The sequence below is a fragment of the Carassius auratus genome, chromosome 6 (assembly GCF_003368295.1).
Source record: "Carassius auratus strain Wakin chromosome 6, ASM336829v1, whole genome shotgun sequence".
NCBI classification, from domain to species: domain Eukaryota; kingdom Metazoa; phylum Chordata; class Actinopteri; order Cypriniformes; family Cyprinidae; genus Carassius; species Carassius auratus.
The window spans coordinates 12,036,633-12,054,375 of NC_039248.1; the positions used below are offsets into that span (position 1 = coordinate 12,036,633).

The window sequence follows — 17,743 nt, forward strand, 5'->3', positions numbered from 1 at the left end:
ACTGCCATTGAATCAGAACATATTATTAGGCTACTTTATCAGGTCTAACTTCATGCACCCACTCTAGTGCCATTCAATTAGCTATCATCTGGAACATAGAATGCAGCCCCAGTATCTGTACTCTTTGATCCGTCTGTATATATTTGAAGAAATTAGTAGTATGCATTTTATATATACTCATATACATATGTAATTAAACTAACTGCTTCATTATTTTCCCTTCTGTTCTTATGTAATTTTCTGTCTACTTCTGGTTAATCTATTATTGGGGATACTACCACTATTAGGGAAAATTATATTGACTCTAAAGACCAACTTAATTTGCAAAGCCTTTACCTGTTGCATTTAAAATATCCCAGCAATCATTCAGAACCCCTATCAGAACTTTTCTGATATAAGCCCTAAATAAATATTTAATCAAAAAATTTAAATTCATACACAATTTTTTTGCCCTGAAGTTGTTCCAGTGAGTTTCTTTCTTCTGTTAAACACCCACCCACCCATTACACTTACATGTATTTCTTCCAACAGGCAATTTTGGCCCTGTTGGTTTTAAGAAAATATTTTCAGAATATTGACGAACACACACACACACACACACACACACACACACTGTTAACAATGTACATTCCAGGATCTGTGGCAACAGATTGTGGTACTATTTCTCAACTTCTCTAATAAATTTTGTCTTTCACTATATACTCCCTGTAATAGAGTGGAAATTTCAGAATGTTCCATCGATCCGATGACTCAACAACTCTCACAGAGCCAATATCCATCCATTATTTGATAATAATTATATCTTTTGGCAGATAGGAGAAAATATTTTCTGTAAAGTTAGAATAAACATCTATACTTCATGTAATGGAGGTAATATTGAGTGTGGTCACCCATTTGCAAAAACATAAATCAGTGTCTATGCAGCCAGGAACAGACCAAATAAACCAAACCTGGCCTTATTGTGTGTCAGTTTATTTGTACTCTAGCCCATGACTTTCACACATTTACCCTGTTCATATGAACCACATGCTGCATGGAATGGTAGCATTTTGGCAATGTACTCCTGTTTGCCAGATCTGGTCCACAAGCAGGTCATAGCCAAGATTGAAGCAAATAAACCATAACTCTTTTGTGCCAGATCTATATATATAATATTGTAAAATATAGCCTTGAACCAAATCAGGTAGGCATATGTACTTTGTCCGCTTGTGTGTGTGCATGTTGGGCCATTCAAACGTTGGTGAGTCAGTGACTTAATATTTATGATACTGTAGTGAACTCCGCATCAACAATATTCAACATACAGTAATAAGAAAATGTAGGATGATTACACAACTCCAAAAACAGCATTACCATCTTCACTTGTTACAAACCAATTTTTGATACATCTACAATCATTCTGATTGAGAATTAACCAAGGTTTAACAATATCTCAGCCTCATAATAATAATTTGACAAAAAAATTAAATATGACACTACCCTGACTAAGGTTTATTTCTCATACTCTTATCATTTTTTTTATTTAATTTTTTTTTTAAATTTATTTTATATATATATACCTTGTGTGCAATGTTCTTGCCTAGCCCTATCATCTGGAAACAATGATTTGACAATAATGCCGTGAAATATTTTATGAATCATGATAATTACAAACGATAAAACACTTCATTGAGTGGACCCATAAAAACGATTTCTTTCAAACTCAAATTAGAATGTCTAAATTCTTGCACAAAGCTTGGGGCGAATTCCAAACAGAAGTGAAACATCCCTATGCCCTACACCAGTGATCCTCAAATCTGGCTCGCGAGATCCAGTTTCCTGCAGAGTTTAGCTCCGACTCTAATTAAACACACCTGCCTGTGATTTTCTAATGATCCTGAAGACACTGATTAGCAAACTCATGCGTGTTTGATTAGGGTTAGAACTAAACTTCGCAGGAAAGTGGATCTCGCGAGCCAGATTTGAGGATCACTGCCCTACACCCTTCGAAGGGCAGAGCCTTGAACATCAACTGATCACAGATGGAAATCATTTCCATGCTCCTCTGCTAAATTTGCATTCAGGGGATACATATCATTTTATTGGATTTGCTTCATCTTGCGGTAACAGTGTTAAAGTAGCCCAATTCCGCGCTAAAATCGCAGACTTGGCATCACTGTTCCCGAAGTGCCCTTCAAAGAAAGAAAAAAAACAAAACAAAAAATAAATGCTCTCATTGGCTGGTTACCTTACGTCACTCTCCTGCGCCGCGTGGCGTGTCTCCTTGACTCAAGTTACCGGTGATCGAGATCGTTGTTACAAAATGATCCTGCATTGAAGAAGGTCAATAGGCACATGCGAGTATGTCTGAAACGTGGCTTTACCCTACTATTTTACTATGCATTTATGGATTTTTCTCCAGCCACAGACCACTGGAACCTTTTCTAACCCCGTTTTTGATGGGACCTGATAAAAACCTTACGGAAACAGAGGTAAATGTGCTTGAGGGGATGATGTAAGCATAGAGTGAAGTAATGTCAGACTCGGACCTGTTTGAAAAGTATTCGATAACTGAAGGACTTTAACAGACATCGGAATATCGGCTCTGAGTAAAATAATTAAATAAGATAAATTCCCCCAATAGATGGGAATCTGCCAGCTATTTGTCTAATCCCTGAAGTTGAATCTTTTCACTAAAGCAAACTCATACAATAATTACTAAATCTGGGTCACAAGAGTGTTTGTGTGATTAGAAGATGTCTTTTCAAGGATTGCTAATTGTATTTTGTCAGCTTGCGTAGTCATTGTGTAGTTTGGCGGAACTCCTCAGTGAACAGCTCTGTGTAGTAAATGCTGCTCCACGTGAAAACACCGTTGATGTACCGTTGATTACGGAATTGGCTTTTCTGACAAGATGCGCATTAAATATCAGCCGATATTTGTCGTACATCACTATACAAAAGTATTTGTCAAAATATCATTAGATTCATTAATATTTAGGTGGACATCTGAATTAATCTTAGACACTGACCATGAGTCAGGAGGGTCTGCGTTTTCTCTCTGTGTGTATTTATAGCCTATATATATATATATATATATATATATATATATATATATATATATATATATATATATATATATATATATATATATATATATATATATTATTTTTTTTTTTTTCTCTCTTAAATCATATTGCGGTCACCCACAACGTAGATATGACAAATTCTGGGAAACCACGTGTTGAGATTTACCAGAGGTGTAAAATACTTGAAAATTTTTATGTTAAATAAATTGTAATTTATGTTTAGTGATGTTCTTACCATTTTTATCACTTGAGTAAAAATTGAGTACTTTTTACACCTCTGAGATTTACCGCTGATTACAGAACCGGCTTTACTGACAAGATGCACATTATATATCAGCCGATATTTATCGTGCATCCCTACTTTTGTATTGTATTTAATTGTATTTTGATTCACTTCATTGAAATGTGTATACTTGAAGCTCTAAATAAAATGCATAACATTACTTTTTTTGGAGTTAATTTGTATTTATGTATTTTTATCAGAAGCTCTGTTGTTGACCGACTACTTCAACTTTTATCACAGGTTGTGAGTGAGATCTATCCATTCTGGACATATTCCTACCTTGTGCTGCTATTCCCTGTTTTCCTGGCCACAGATTATCTTCGCTACAAACCTGTGCTCATTGTCCAGGCGGCCAGCTTCATAGTGACATATGCTTTGCTCGTGACAGTCCGGAGTGTGAGGGCCATGCAGTTATTGGAGTTCTTTTTCGGTCTGGCGACTGCCACTGAAGTTGCCTACTACTCCTACATCTACAGTGTCGTGGAGCCATCTCATTATCAGAGGGTGACTGGTTTTTGCCGCTGTGTCACACTGTTGGGCTCAGCCATTGGCTCACTGATGGGACAGATCCTGGTGTCTGTAGGCCAGGTGCCTCTGTTTTATTTGAGCATCATCACACTGGTGTCCTCCTGCATAGCCTTTGTTGCCCCTTGGTTCCTACCCATGCCCAGTAAGAGCCTGTTCTTTCACCACAGAGAGAGTAGCTCTCAGGATGAAGGAGCTCTGGAACCCATTAACAGACATCAGCTGATCGAGAAGCCAGAGGATCCAGAGTCCAAAATACAGCTTAGTGCAGATGAAAGAATGGTGGGTGGGTTTTTTTTTTTCTTTCTTTTTTTTCAACTGAGCAGAAAAAGAAAAAAAGTGATGAAATGTATTATAATATAAATAAGAGCGATCATGCAAAAAAAATTTTTTTTCTATGTGCATGTTATTTTTTCTTAAGTATTGTCCTAACTTCCATGAGTAAGATACATTCCTTAAAAGATGTTTACATAGAGTCCACAAGACCAAAAAATGGCTGAAATGATTAAAATAACCCCCTTCAAAGTTTGGGAACCCTTGGTTCTTAATACTTTGTGTGGTAACCAGGATGATCCACAATGTGTTTTTTTTTTTTTTTTTTTTTTTTTTTTTTTGTGCTTGTTGGGTGTCGTATGTTTTATTGTTTAAAATTACTCAAATTTTCACAGATTCTACAAGGGGTTCCTGAACTTTTGCATGCCACTCTGTGTGTGTGTGTGTGTGTGTGTATGTATGTCGCTGGGGTCTATTTTTAGCAATAGCCTAAAAAACTTTGTATGGGACATTATTTTTTTCCCCCCTCTTTTATGCCATTAATTTGACACCTAAAACTGGATTTGTAGTCCAGGGTTACATATGTATATATTTATGCATGTATGTTAATATTTGCACACACATTTGCTCTTCCAAACAGTTTTATTACATTTATTTTAATATAAAATAAATATTTATAGAAATTATAATTTTTAAAACGTCCACTAATGCTCAAGAAAAAAAAAACATCATCTGTTGCATTTGAAGGGAATACCTAATAAAAACATATTATATTTATCATCATCTTGTACAAAATGTTTACACTCATTGGCCCTTGATGCATTGTTTCCTTTTTGAGCATGAAACATTGTTTTCAACAAAAATTAATAATTCATTTACGGTACCCTTCTGTCATTCCTATCATCTTCAAGACACAAAGGCCACAAAGGAGGCTTCTCTCACTCCATTTGAATTTCCAGGTAATCAAAACTCTCAAAAAGGTGTGTTTAAATTAATTTATATGAGAGCCATGTATGCTTTATATGATAATTTCGGCTTTTATATACACATCTAAACAGTAGTTGACACCCATACATAGCCCACATCATATATGGTAAACCCAGATGTGCGTGATGCACAAGAGCCATTGAGGTCTGTTGTAGCTTGGGACACATTTACAAGCTTCTGTGTTTCCTGTATGTGATGTGCTTTATGTATATGTATTAAATGTGTGAATAATAATAATAATTTAAATCAGTTTACCTTATGAAGCGAACATGTCTCTTCAGAAGACTTCAAAATTAAACAGTTTGATTCATATGGATTAATTTTATGTATACTCCATGACCTTTTTGCATCTTCTAAAGGTTTAGTAACCTGAATTTTCAGTGGAAGGAAATAAACATCCCAGGTTTTATTGAAATGATCTTAATTATTGTTTTGAAGTCTTATTTTTTTTTCGGAACAACATGGGGGAGAGGAAATGATGACAATTTAAATTTTTAGGTGAACTATCTCTTAAATGCTGGCCTTGAAAGAATACTCAAGTTGGTGCATACTGATATGTTCACAGACATGCATGACTTGATTTGACTGTTTGTTTGACTTTCAGGCTCTCAAGGACATTACCAGAAGTAGTGGATTACTGGAAGTGTTAAAAATGCTTTGGTCAGACTTCCTTGAGTGTTACTCCTGCTCTACCCTACTGGCCTGGTCAGTGTGGTGGGCTTTATCCACATGTGGTTACCTCCAGGTGATTAACTATGCTCAAGCACTTTGGGAGAAAATCTTGCCTTCCAGTGATTTTGAAGTCTACAATGGATACGTGGAGACAATATCTACATTGCTTGGTATGTTCATCTTATGTTTATTAAGTTCATTTTATTATATTCCCATTCTTAAAAGCATAGGTAACAGAAAAAATATTATACCTGGAAGACAGTTCTCTTTATTAAAAGTAATTCAAAACATTTTCTCCTAATTTATGTCACAATTCAGACCTTTTTACCCCCATCAGAACTGCAAAATTTCAGTTGTGAGATATTAAGTTGCATGTCTTGGGTAAAACATTAGTTTTGCGAGATGGTTACTTATTGTAATTTTCATGGTTAAAGCAAAAAAATAAATAAACATTGCGAGATGTAAACTTAGAATTCCGAGAAATTAAGATATATATTTTTTTTTTTTTTTTTTTTTTTTTTTTTTTTAGAAAAAGTCTAAATTGTGAGATGTAAACTCGGAACTGTGAGGAGAAAAAAAAAAGTGTATGTATTGCAATTCTGACCTTATATTATTATTATAATTTTTTTTTTTTTTTCAGATTTGCAAGAAACAAAGTCTGAATTGTGATATTTATATATAAACTCAACACTGTCAACACAAAAAAGTTGCAGTTGCCTTTTATATTGTTTTATCCCAAGGTGAAATCAAGCTTTCATAGTTACCAGCATTTTCATCATTATCATGAACAAATTCAACAGTCATGTATAACAGCAGACACACAACTGTGTTATTTGATTTACAATAAAACAGTTTGACACATTTTTCCCAAATTAATTAATCTGTTGGTTTTTCCCTCCAGGTGCTTTTGCAGCATTTGTTGTAGGCTTTGTGAAAGTGTCCTGGGCAGTGTGGGGAGAGCTTGCTCTCTGCATTTTCTCTGTGGTAATTGCAGTGTGTGTGTACCTCATGGACACCATTAGAAATATCTGGGTTTGCTACACTTCCTACATGCTCTTCAGAGCTACCTACATGCTGCTTATCACCATCGCAACGTAAGTAATGCTGTCAATCTGTATCCATTTTCTTTAGAAATCCATTGTAAACCGGTATCTTTTGACTTTGTTCTGACTACAAAGGGCTAGGAACCCTGTGTCTTTGACTTTACAATAGTGACTGCTTTGCCACTCAGGGGTGGGTAATCAATGTCCATCTATCAAAAAGACATCACAAGTTGGCTCAATCGCTGATGAACCTGATGATTTTAGAAATCAGTCACTTCAAATGCATTTTATAGTCTTGCAAAAAAGATACATGCTTGTATCAGCTTATTTTTCTAAACCACATATGACAACTATAAAATATAACTATAAAAAACAAGACATTATTGACAATGACCATAACATGAAGTCAAATCATTGAAGCTGACATGGACCTGTTGTAAGGTCAATTTAAATTATTAAACTGCACGTGGATGTCTTTTATTTACCACAACAGTTTCAGGTCTTGGAGGTTCTTCTAATGAGCTGAAGAGTTGAATCGGTTGTGCTTCATCAGAGGCATCTAAAATGTGCAGTTTTTGATAGGTACCGTAGGTCCATGGTTGGGATCCACTGTTCTATGGATTGTTCTAAATTATTTTGATTCATTTAATTGTTTAGCAGGTAATAGATTTTTGGGCATATGGCCAACAATAATTCAGAGGGCACATACATAGTTTGATTTTCTGATTTTACTGCATGATGTGTCCCAAAAAAGCATATTGCATAAATTTTAGCATACTTTGTTACTGGATTGCAATATGAAAAATTTAACTCCTACTGCTTCTGATTATTACTGTTGATATTCAAGACAGTGGTTCTCAACGTTTCTCAAAGCCAATATCTAAAAGATGTTTCTGGTCTTCTATTGACAGCCGCTTTCTTTCAATCTTTTTTTTTTTTTTTTTTTTTTCAGAACATAGGAGTGGCCAATGTGTTTAAACTAAATTTAGTTATAATTAAGATAATTAAATTTAATTGTTCCGGAAATCAGTACTGAATGTTTTTATTTCCCATTAATTTACATGCCTTTTGTAGTCACTTGTGATTTCACAGGGTTTAAAAGTTATATTTTACATTGTCCTACGAGTGTCTGGGGTTGTTTTACCAGAAGGTAACAAAATTAAGCATTTGAAGAGCATTTGTCTGTGCCCAGTCACACCACAACAACATCTCTTTTTAGCAAATTTATTCAAAGCTAGCAAAGCATAGGCGGATTTCTTTGGAACAAAAAGTATAACTTAGGAGGGAAACAAAGGCTTCAGAAGGGGGCATGCCAAAATAACAAACAAAAGTTGTCTAACTTGGGAGTTAAATTCTTACTAAATCTCTCAAAGAAAAGAAAATAAACAACGGGATGTATGTTCACTCCCTGTCTAGCCACAGACCAGGAGGAAACAGGGAATTACAAAATAAATTGGCGCCCACCTCCCTACAGTTCCCAAACAATAATTTAAACAAAACAAACACTCAGATGAATAACAGCTTAAAAAGGTAAAACAAAGAGTAAGGTATCTTGTCAAAGCAAAATAACATAACTCTTAGCTTAAGTGTTTAGCAGTACTAAAACATTCAATAGAGAACAAACAGTAAAGCAACAACATTTTAAACCAAAGGTTAAAATGTTAACAACCATACAGATCCCCAAAGGATGCAACACAGCTTCAACAACAGGGTTGGGCAGGACACAGATCATGCTCTGGAGAAGGATTCTCATTGGATGAGTGTTGTGCTCTACTTTGGCTGCGTTTACACTTGGCATTAACATGCGATCACCGTGATCTAATCAAGCAGATTGGATCATGAGTCAGTCAGAACAATGGCGCGTTTACACTTGGTAGCATCAGCTGAATTTTCTTTCTGGATAACCGATCAGATCTGTCTTTCCCATGCAATATTTAAATAAGTATGCAGAGAATGGCCAGGAGCATTTTGCAAATCAAAGATAAGTGTAGAAGTCTCACTTAACGCTCCACACAGGTGTTCGCCGTCTTTTTTTCTGACAGCTTGCGCGAAAGGGGGACAGGTCCGTGTAAACCACCACCGGATTTTCAACTACCTCCTAAGTAAATTTTGAAGTGTTGCAATGCTAAGAGTAAGTCTAAAGCCTCTTTTTCAATAGTACTGTACTTCTGTTGACATTTTGTAAACTTTTTTGGAGAAGTAACTCACAGGATGCTCTATGCCAGAGTCTTCTTGCAGTAAAACAGCACTTGCCCCTGCAGAAATTGCATCCACCTGCAACTATATTTGTATGTCTGATCTTAGGCTAGTGAGCAAGATCCGATTCTAAGTTACTCAGTACTGCAGAATTGTTAAGATGCATACAGGACATTCGGTCTTCCTTTTTGGGACCAGTGAACTTAGCCTGCAATGCTGATCCTGGAACAGGAAGCAAGACTACAACCAAATCGCCAGGTTGGAAGCTTCATTTTACACTTATCATAAAGCAATTTCAATTTGGATTGCGCAGTTACCAGATGAGATTTTGCTACAACACAAGCCTTCTGGAGATGTTCACGGAAAGCACATACATAGTCCAAGAGGTTAATAGACACCGAACCTTTTGACAATAACCGATCACCTAACAGTTTCAAGGGCCCATGGACAGTGTGCCCAAATACAAGTTCAGCAGGGTTGAAGCCCAATGATTCCTGCCCGTCTCTCTAACTGCAAACATTAATGGTAGCAAAACCCTTAACTCGGTCTCTACCAGTACTTAAACAATATGCACATAGCATCAACTTTATGGTGTGGTAAAAGCGTTCCAGCGCGCCCTGGGACTCTGGATGGTGTGTGCTGGATGGTTGATCAACTCCTGACTCTTTTAGCACTTGAATAAACACTTTGGAAATTAAGTTAGTACCTCGATCGGTTTGGATAACTTTGGGCAAACCAAACATTGAGCAGAACTTAACCATTTCCTTCATTACCTCCTCTTCTGTGAACCGAGTTGCAGCACACATTAGAGTCAAAACATGTTGGTGTCCTGATTTCAAATTTGGTAGCATCACAACACAATCCACAGTTAAATTTTCAAACGGCTCTCCCACCACTGGAATTGGATGGAGGGGAGCAGTAGGTATTGGTTTGATGTGGGTTACCCACAAGCTGGCAAACATGGCAACTCTTGCAGAATTAAGAAAAACTATAGAGTTCAATCCAGTTCAAAAGAATATCGGGAAATGCACTTGTAAGTTTTGTTAACCCCAAAACATGGGAGCCGGGGAGAGGAAGCTCAAGGGCAAGGGGCAATACCTGATGATCAGAGGGCAAAACAATTTGATTGACAGCTAAAGCATCATCAACATCATGTGGCTTCCAACGATACATTAGGACATGATCTTCCCAAATAAAAGCTATTCTAGCACTGCTTAAATTACCTAACTGAACAGCAGCTTCAACACTGGCTGCTAGAGATTGATCAGATCTTTGAGCAGTGATTAAGTGTTCTGTCAAATTTCAGAGCTGCTGCTTTTAAGTTCGCAAAATCATTAGGAGCTAACTGTGCAAGCAGGAAATACAGAAGGGAAATAAGCAGTGATATCAGAGTCAGGAAATAAATCTGGTGTATCTGGAGAACTTGAGAAGGTAAGACCTTACCACTGACAAGTCCTTCCCCAGGCTTACACCATCCACAGGCAGCTCAATTCGCACCCCAAGAGGAACCACACTCGTAACCAGATCAGACTTAAGATGAACCCCATGCACTGGCACCTTGATACATTCTTAGTCAATTCCATGGACCAAAACATCATTACCAGAGTATGTTTTGGCCATGAATGACAAGTCATCTGCTAAAATAAATGACTGTGTTGCTACAGTGTCCCTCAGAATTGAGATAGACTTACCCAGAGAGTTGGCACAAAGGGAAAAAGCAAAAGCTACTCTCTTATAATTTTTCAGCAATATTTTTCTGTTTCCAAGCATTACATCAGAAATTATGTGGACTGGATACAAATAGTAAAAACAAACACATTTGTTATTAGCACGTTTTGCATCAGACTTATATCAGCTACTATTTCCCTTGGAACACAAGAAGTTTCCTTCTCTACTTGCTCAGTATTTAAAAATTGACGTTTGGCCTGGCGTGAAAATGGGAATATTTTCTTCTGGGTGAGCACAAACTCATCTGCTATCACAGCAGTTTCAGAGAGTGTGTTTACCTTTTGTTAATTCAAATGAACAACTACAGGTTCAGGAGCACATTTTTAAAACTCTTCCAATAAGATAAGCTCCTGCAACTGCTCTAAACTGGTGACCTTGTTTGGCACAACTTCTCAAAGAGTGATTTTCTTTGTCATTGTGCAAACTGTACATATGTTTGTTTGGATGTTTTCATTAAGTTTTGAAAGCGTTGACAGTAGGCTTCAAGAAGCAATTCATACGCGCTCAATACTGCCACTTTGACAACCGTAATCAAGAGACCTGTCAATTAGAAGTAAAGAACAGACCTCCTGTGCCTTCCCTACAAAATTAACACTAAGAGGAGTATATCCACTATATCCTTCGGCCAACCAAATGTAAAAAGTGAAAGAAAGTGAAAGTCGGGACATTTGCTAAGTATGGTAACCGATAAATGGAATTGGTGCTCTGCATTTAACCCATCCAAGTGCAAACACATAGCAGTGAGAAGTGAACACACCGTGAACACACACCCAGAGCAGTGGGCAGCTATATCCAGCGCCCCGGGGAGCAACTGGGGGTTCAGTGCCTTGCTCAAGGGCACTTCACCCATGGGTACTGAGGGTGGAAGAGAGTGCTGTTCATTAACTGCCCTCCACCTACAATACCTGCCAGCACCAAGACTCGAACCTGCGACCTTCGGGTTACAAGTCCAACTCTCTAACCATTAGGCCACAGCTGCCCCTAAAGTGCTCAATGTGCCACAATGTGCTCAGAAGCAGTGAAGTAACAATCGACCTTAGCTTCTCTAAAATGCAGTACTAATTTTACGTACTTCACAACATCAAAGTTTGGCTGGGTATTGCTTACCGGGTCTTTTGTTCACTGAGGGAGCTCATGCGTTGAACAGAAGGCTTCCTGCGCAAAGTCTCAGATTACAATTCAAGTGTTTTAAGCTTAATATCCTGATTTTTACTTTGACGTCATGTTCTTGTCTTTTTAGCTCCAAGTCAAGCTCTTTTAACTTGCTGTCACTGGATCTAGTCAAGACTCAGTAGGAAGGGGCAAAGCAGAAGCTTCTCCTACCACTAAATTCCCCTCTGACACCTCCGGTGACTCAGCAAGTAGAATACCTGTACTCATGAATTCGTTATATAGCTCCTCTTTAGTCACTTGCTTGGTAGCATCTCTAGACACAGTAACATGAAATAAGTCAGCAATTAACAACAAATCTTTTTTGAAAGCTGCCAAAACTTAATACCTATACTAATAAAGCATTCATGAAATACTAAAATCGTCTTACAAGGAGCTTTTCCGTTTTTTCAAATGAGCGTTTCACGAGAGAAAAATGCCACTAATAAATTCTCAAAGGAAGAGCCCTCAAAATATGTTACGTCCTACGAGTGTCTGGGGCTGGTTTACCACGACGTAACGAAATTAAGCATTTGAAGAGCATTTGTCTGGGCCCTGCCATAGCACCACAACAAGATCTATTTTTAATAGATTCATTAAAGGCTAGGAAAGTAAACTGTTCACTTAAAAGTGAAACAAAGACTTCAGAAGGGGGCAGTGCCGAAATAACAAACAAAATTTCAGTCTTACTTGGGAGTTAAATTGTTACTAAATCTTTCAAAGAAAAGAAAACAACAGGATGTATATTCACTCCCTGTCTAGCCACAGACCAGGAGAAAACGGGATTACAAAACAAAATGGCGCCCCTCCCTACAGTTCCCAAACAATAATTGTTTATTTTATTTAAATCAGATGCTTGTCGCATTGTTCCGAAACATTTCGAAATTCCAGTGGTTCACCACTAGGGGATGTTGATCTCAAAGTAAACCCATATACCATTTCTGGTTCTCCATTTAATCATGTGACATGAAATCTCACAGAATTTTACTATAAAAGAATAGTAGATGTTGTGGGTTAAACAAAAGATAACTTCACTTTATTACAGATATTGTTTAAAAAAAGTGTACAAACATTCAGTACTTTCATCCAGTGTTGAGTACTCGAGACTCGGACTCGGTCTCGGACTCGGTCTCGAGACCGTATTTTAATGGTCTCGGTCTTGTCATGGACTCGTGTGCATTTTGACTCGGTATTGACTCGGACTCGAACATATTAGGAATCGGACTTATGCCCGAGTCCACTCGAGTCCCAATCAAAATATTTCATGATTATTACTGTATGTTAATGTTTAATTAAATTGATGTATGATTGATACATCCAATGACTGGTGATTTTCTTGTGACATGAGACGTTAGGCCAGCGACACACTGAATGCATGGCGCAAGCGTCTCAGCTGCGTGGCGTGTCTGTTTTTAATTCGGCTCCCATGTTAACAGGTTAGAGCTTGCAGACTGCCTGTGTGAGACGCGCGGAAAACCCGTGCATGCTAGAAATAGAACTGACGCCTATTTTCACGCGAACACGCGCGTGTTGGAAGCGTTTCCAGGCAAAATAAACTAGGAAAATATGTTTATATGTCACTTGTGTCATTATGTACACAAATATACATATTAATTAATGACATTTTGATATTTGAAAGTCTATAGGTTGGCATAAATTCAGATATAAATGTAATAAAAAAAAATAAAATAAATAATTATCGATTTTCAAATATTGCACCTGTCAAACATACTCTATTTTGCAAGAGCCTGGTTTTTCGGCGGCCTCTCTCTATGTCACCTATAGCAGAAGCAGCGCGCTAGCGCTGCGTCAGACACGCTTCTGGTGTGTAAAGACACAGAAAACGTGAAGCAGCCACCACGTTTCTTGTAAGCAGCAGAGACGCCACGTAGCCAGTGTGTCACCGGCCTTAAGTTATCCTCCTGCCATCCGCCTGTAGTGATCCCGCTATCCAGAAAGCCACATTGCTACATTATTTCTCTCAACTGTGTTATTTTTACAAAGTAGGACAAAATGGTCACAGAAAAAAAAAAATATTGTTTAATTAAATTATATAATGAATACAGACACAGACTGACTGTCTCAACACTAAACATCTCCCCCCGTATAAATGTCTGATAGAAGGCATTGAACTTATTTGGCATTTCAACCAGCTTTCTTCCCCTTGCACATACACACTTTTGCATGAAATTTTCCTGGACAGTCAGTCGGCTCTTGTGTGTATGCCCTCCGTAACTAAAAAAAACTTCGACTAGTGTGTATTTTACCCTGCATTAAAACCCACCATCCAGTGAAATTAGCATTAGATTATCCGTTGCTGTTACAGAAAGTGATGAAATGGTAACTTTTGTCAGTCCCCGCTTCCTCTGCACCAATAGAGAGAGTTTTTAGTCTGGGTGGATTGATCATGAGACCACATCGTGCTTGGTCGGGTAGCAGGATGGTCTCCTCACTTATTTTTTTGAAAAGTAATTATGCCCATCTTTAATCTTCACAACATCTAAAGTGCACATAATCCAAGACATTGTAAGGATATTAGCAGTCATTAGTTAAGCTTCAGGGTTAAAAGTTATGTAAAAGCTGTTACAGTTGAACATTTACAGGTATAGTGGTACAGTAATGTTACTTGTACTAGAAGTGTTATGTGGAATTACAATATAGAGTCGTACAGTAATCTTATGTGTACTAGAAAGGTTATATGGATGTGTATAGTGGTACAACGATGTTATGTGAAAATGAGCACTTAATATTGACAAGTAACAATTCATAATTCTAATAAAATTACCTTTACACCACATACTATGTGGCCCTTTTACCCTTTATTGTTTCCATCATACATTTTACATACTCTTGAAGATTTCTTTAGGTCTTGTCTCAGACCCAATCTCTCTGGTCTCGGTCTTGACTCGGACTCGACCCTTTCTGGTCTCGGTCTTGACTCGGACTCGACCCTTTCTGGACTCGGTCTTGACTCGGACTCGACCATCTCTGGACTCGATCTGGACTCGGACTCGAATGAGCCGGTCTCGACTACAACACTGCTTTCATCCTACAAATCGTATCATATCTTAAAAATAACAAAATGAGCTGAGGATAGAATTAAATCCACATCCTTCTTCTGACTGATAAAACTAATCTTGCCTGCTGGTTTTTATAGACAGCTCTAATGAAAACCAATTAATTAAATACATAAATCAATCAATTAATTAAATTATTAATTTAGTTCATTGTGTGTTAAGTGTTTGATTTATACTTAAAACACATAAGCACTAATATTTAAAAGTATTTAAATGATTATGTATTTTAAAAATGGTGTTTCTAAAAAAAAAAAATTCCATTTACTTTGTAAGTTTGGTCAGTGTTCTTGATACTTTTACAACATTTTCACCAGCAGGTGTCGCCAGCACATGCTGTTTAAAGTGCTTCGAACTAAGCATCAAATAATTTTTCGGCGCAATTGGTTTAATTAATTCAATGCTTCGAAAAGCTTTGTTTCTCCCATCACACATCAAAGTTGTGCTTTGCTTTTATGCTGCTTGCCTCCTGGTTGGTAAGTAGGTGCAGCTGGAGGAGCAATGAGGCTACCTGCAAGAGTTGAGAGGGAGAGGAGAGCAGGAGACACGCACAACAATAGAAAAAAAGCTACAGAGCCCCGCACATGGAATGCGCACAATTTATTTTTTCTTGCATGTCATGTGTGGCACTCCATAGGAAACACACAGTACCAATGAAGCCATTACAAATATATGCCATTGGGCGTAATACTAATAAATAGCTATTTCTATCTGTCTGTCTTTACTAGGTCTAGAAATTCCCTCATGTATCCAGGTTTTCCAAGACCACAATTAGATTAAAATGGCAGTTAAGGAATTAATGAAATTATAAATATGGCATCTTACAGCTGGATTTTAGCTTGTTCAGTCTTATTTAATTTAATTTTAAGAAATCGTGTGGCCCTCTTGGAAGTTCTGTTCCCCTGGTTGAGAATCTCTGATTTAAGGATATCTAACCTTGTAAAGTGTCTTACCCTTGTAAATTGCAGAGAGCCAGACCCAGTCATTTGTTCCATATCCATCTGCGTTTTATTTGAGACTGATCTGAAAATGTTGAGCAATTTTTATACCTAGTTTTTCCATATTCATCAGTGTTTGTTTCATTGGCACAAAATCTTGTTGCTGCAAGACTCGCTTCTAAACATGACTGCTCTTATCTGAAATTCTTTTGGCTCTTTTAGGCAAGTTCTCCTTGTGCACTTGGCATTTGTCACCCATATTTCTTATTCTTCAAAAAAAAAAAGTCTTTTTATATTGCAGGTATCAGATAGCTGCTAACCTAAGTATGAGAAGATATGCTTTGGTTTTTGGAGTAAACACTTTCATCGCACTTCTACTGCAGACGCTTCTTACTCTAATTGTAGTAGATTCTGCTGGTCTAGGCCTGGAAATTTTTCTACAGGTAAAGTACAACATATACCTAGCTTTAGTGTATTATCATGAATGTCGATCACTAATGAAAGCTGCTAATATTGTTTGTTTTATGTTTGTTTGCTCCTTTTCACAGTTTCTGATCTATGCGAGTTACTTTGCTGTAATAGCTGTGATATTCTTGATTGCTTGGCTGTATAAACTGTACAAAAGAAGGGGACCTCAACGACAGAATGAAATACCCTCAACAGAAACAGTTCCAGAAGCTTGAGACACCTCACATCAGCATCCGTTAAGCACAAGCATAATAATCTTTTGTTCAACTGAATGCATAGGTCAAAAAATTGCTGTACGTTAAGAAAATGCTGCATTTCCAAATCGGTCACAGATCCAGCTTTAAAGGTTATAAAAACACTGGTGATTATGATAAATAATAATTATATAATGTACTATTAAGTGACCGTTGGTTGTCACGGAGTGAAGAACAAAATGCACTAATTTAATATTTTATTCACACCATTATGATGCCTTAGTTTACTTGAATTCGAAGCAACTAGGTCAAAATACATAGTCTGAACTCTTGTGCTAATACTAGCACATTTTGAATGTAAGCGCTAGTTTGAATTTGCCGTTCTTTCTGTTGTTCTCTTGACACATTTGCACCTACAAAATAAACCTTTTTATATATACATTTTGATTTTGAATAGAAACATTCATATGAAGATGAAAAACTCCCACAACCCTTTGTCCAGTTTTCTTCCTTGACTATCAAATATTTCTTTGTCTGCACATTTGGTTGGAGTTGATTTTGAACAGAGGTGGGTAGAGTACCCAAAAACTTTACTCAAGTAAAAGTAAAAGTAATTCTAGAAATATTTACTCAAGTAAAAGTAAAAGTACTAGTCTTGAATAGTTACTTGAGTAAGAGTAAAAGAGTATCGGATAAAAAATCTACTCAAGTAGTTAGTTACTAGTTACTTTGGGTCATATATACGGAGTCTTTTTTTATATAGATAAATAGACAAAAAATTTATGTAATGTATGTGTGTGTGTATAAATGTATATATTTCATCAGCCTTTAATCCAATTTATGTAATTTATTATAAAACCCTGTCTGTTTATTTAAGTAACAAATATAGGTATCATGCCATAACATATTTTTAATACGACTGACTTTATTTTAAATGTGAACTTAACATTGAAAGTTAATGTGATATAAATATTGCTACTAATCTTTCATTGTTCAGAAAGAGAGCAAATAACATTTACATTATTAAACATAATTTTCACTGACAGTCTAGATTTCATTCACTCTCAGAAACTACCATTAAAATCACTGAAACTGTTAACACTGTGAAATCAATATCTTAATTATAGATTCGTACACACATCTGCA

At 36.8% G+C, this 17,743-nt stretch overlaps 1 protein-coding gene across 3 annotated transcripts; it reads left to right on the top strand.

The window, feature by feature from the left end:
- The first annotated feature begins 1,961 nt into the window (after positions 1–1,961).
- LOC113096689 (thiamine transporter 1-like) lies at positions 1,962–17,036 on the top strand. Of its 3 annotated transcripts, XM_026262105.1 has the most exons (7): positions 1,967–2,471; positions 3,591–4,157; positions 5,060–5,107; positions 5,740–5,977; positions 6,709–6,901; positions 16,237–16,378; positions 16,484–17,036. In XM_026262105.1, exons 1-7 carry the CDS (start codon positions 2,343–2,345, stop codon positions 16,616–16,618), a joined length of 1,452 nt encoding a protein of 483 aa, XP_026117890.1. In that variant the 5' UTR covers positions 1,967–2,342; the 3' UTR covers positions 16,619–17,036. The 3 variants fall into 3 exon arrangements, with proteins under 3 accessions (XP_026117901.1, XP_026117890.1, XP_026117897.1); XM_026262116.1 differs by lacking the exons at positions 16,237–16,378; positions 16,484–17,036 and adding an exon at positions 7,803–13,009 and having other exon boundaries at positions 1,962–2,471; XM_026262112.1 differs by lacking the exon at positions 5,060–5,107 and having other exon boundaries at positions 1,970–2,471.
- Positions 17,037–17,743: the final 707 nt, after the last annotated feature.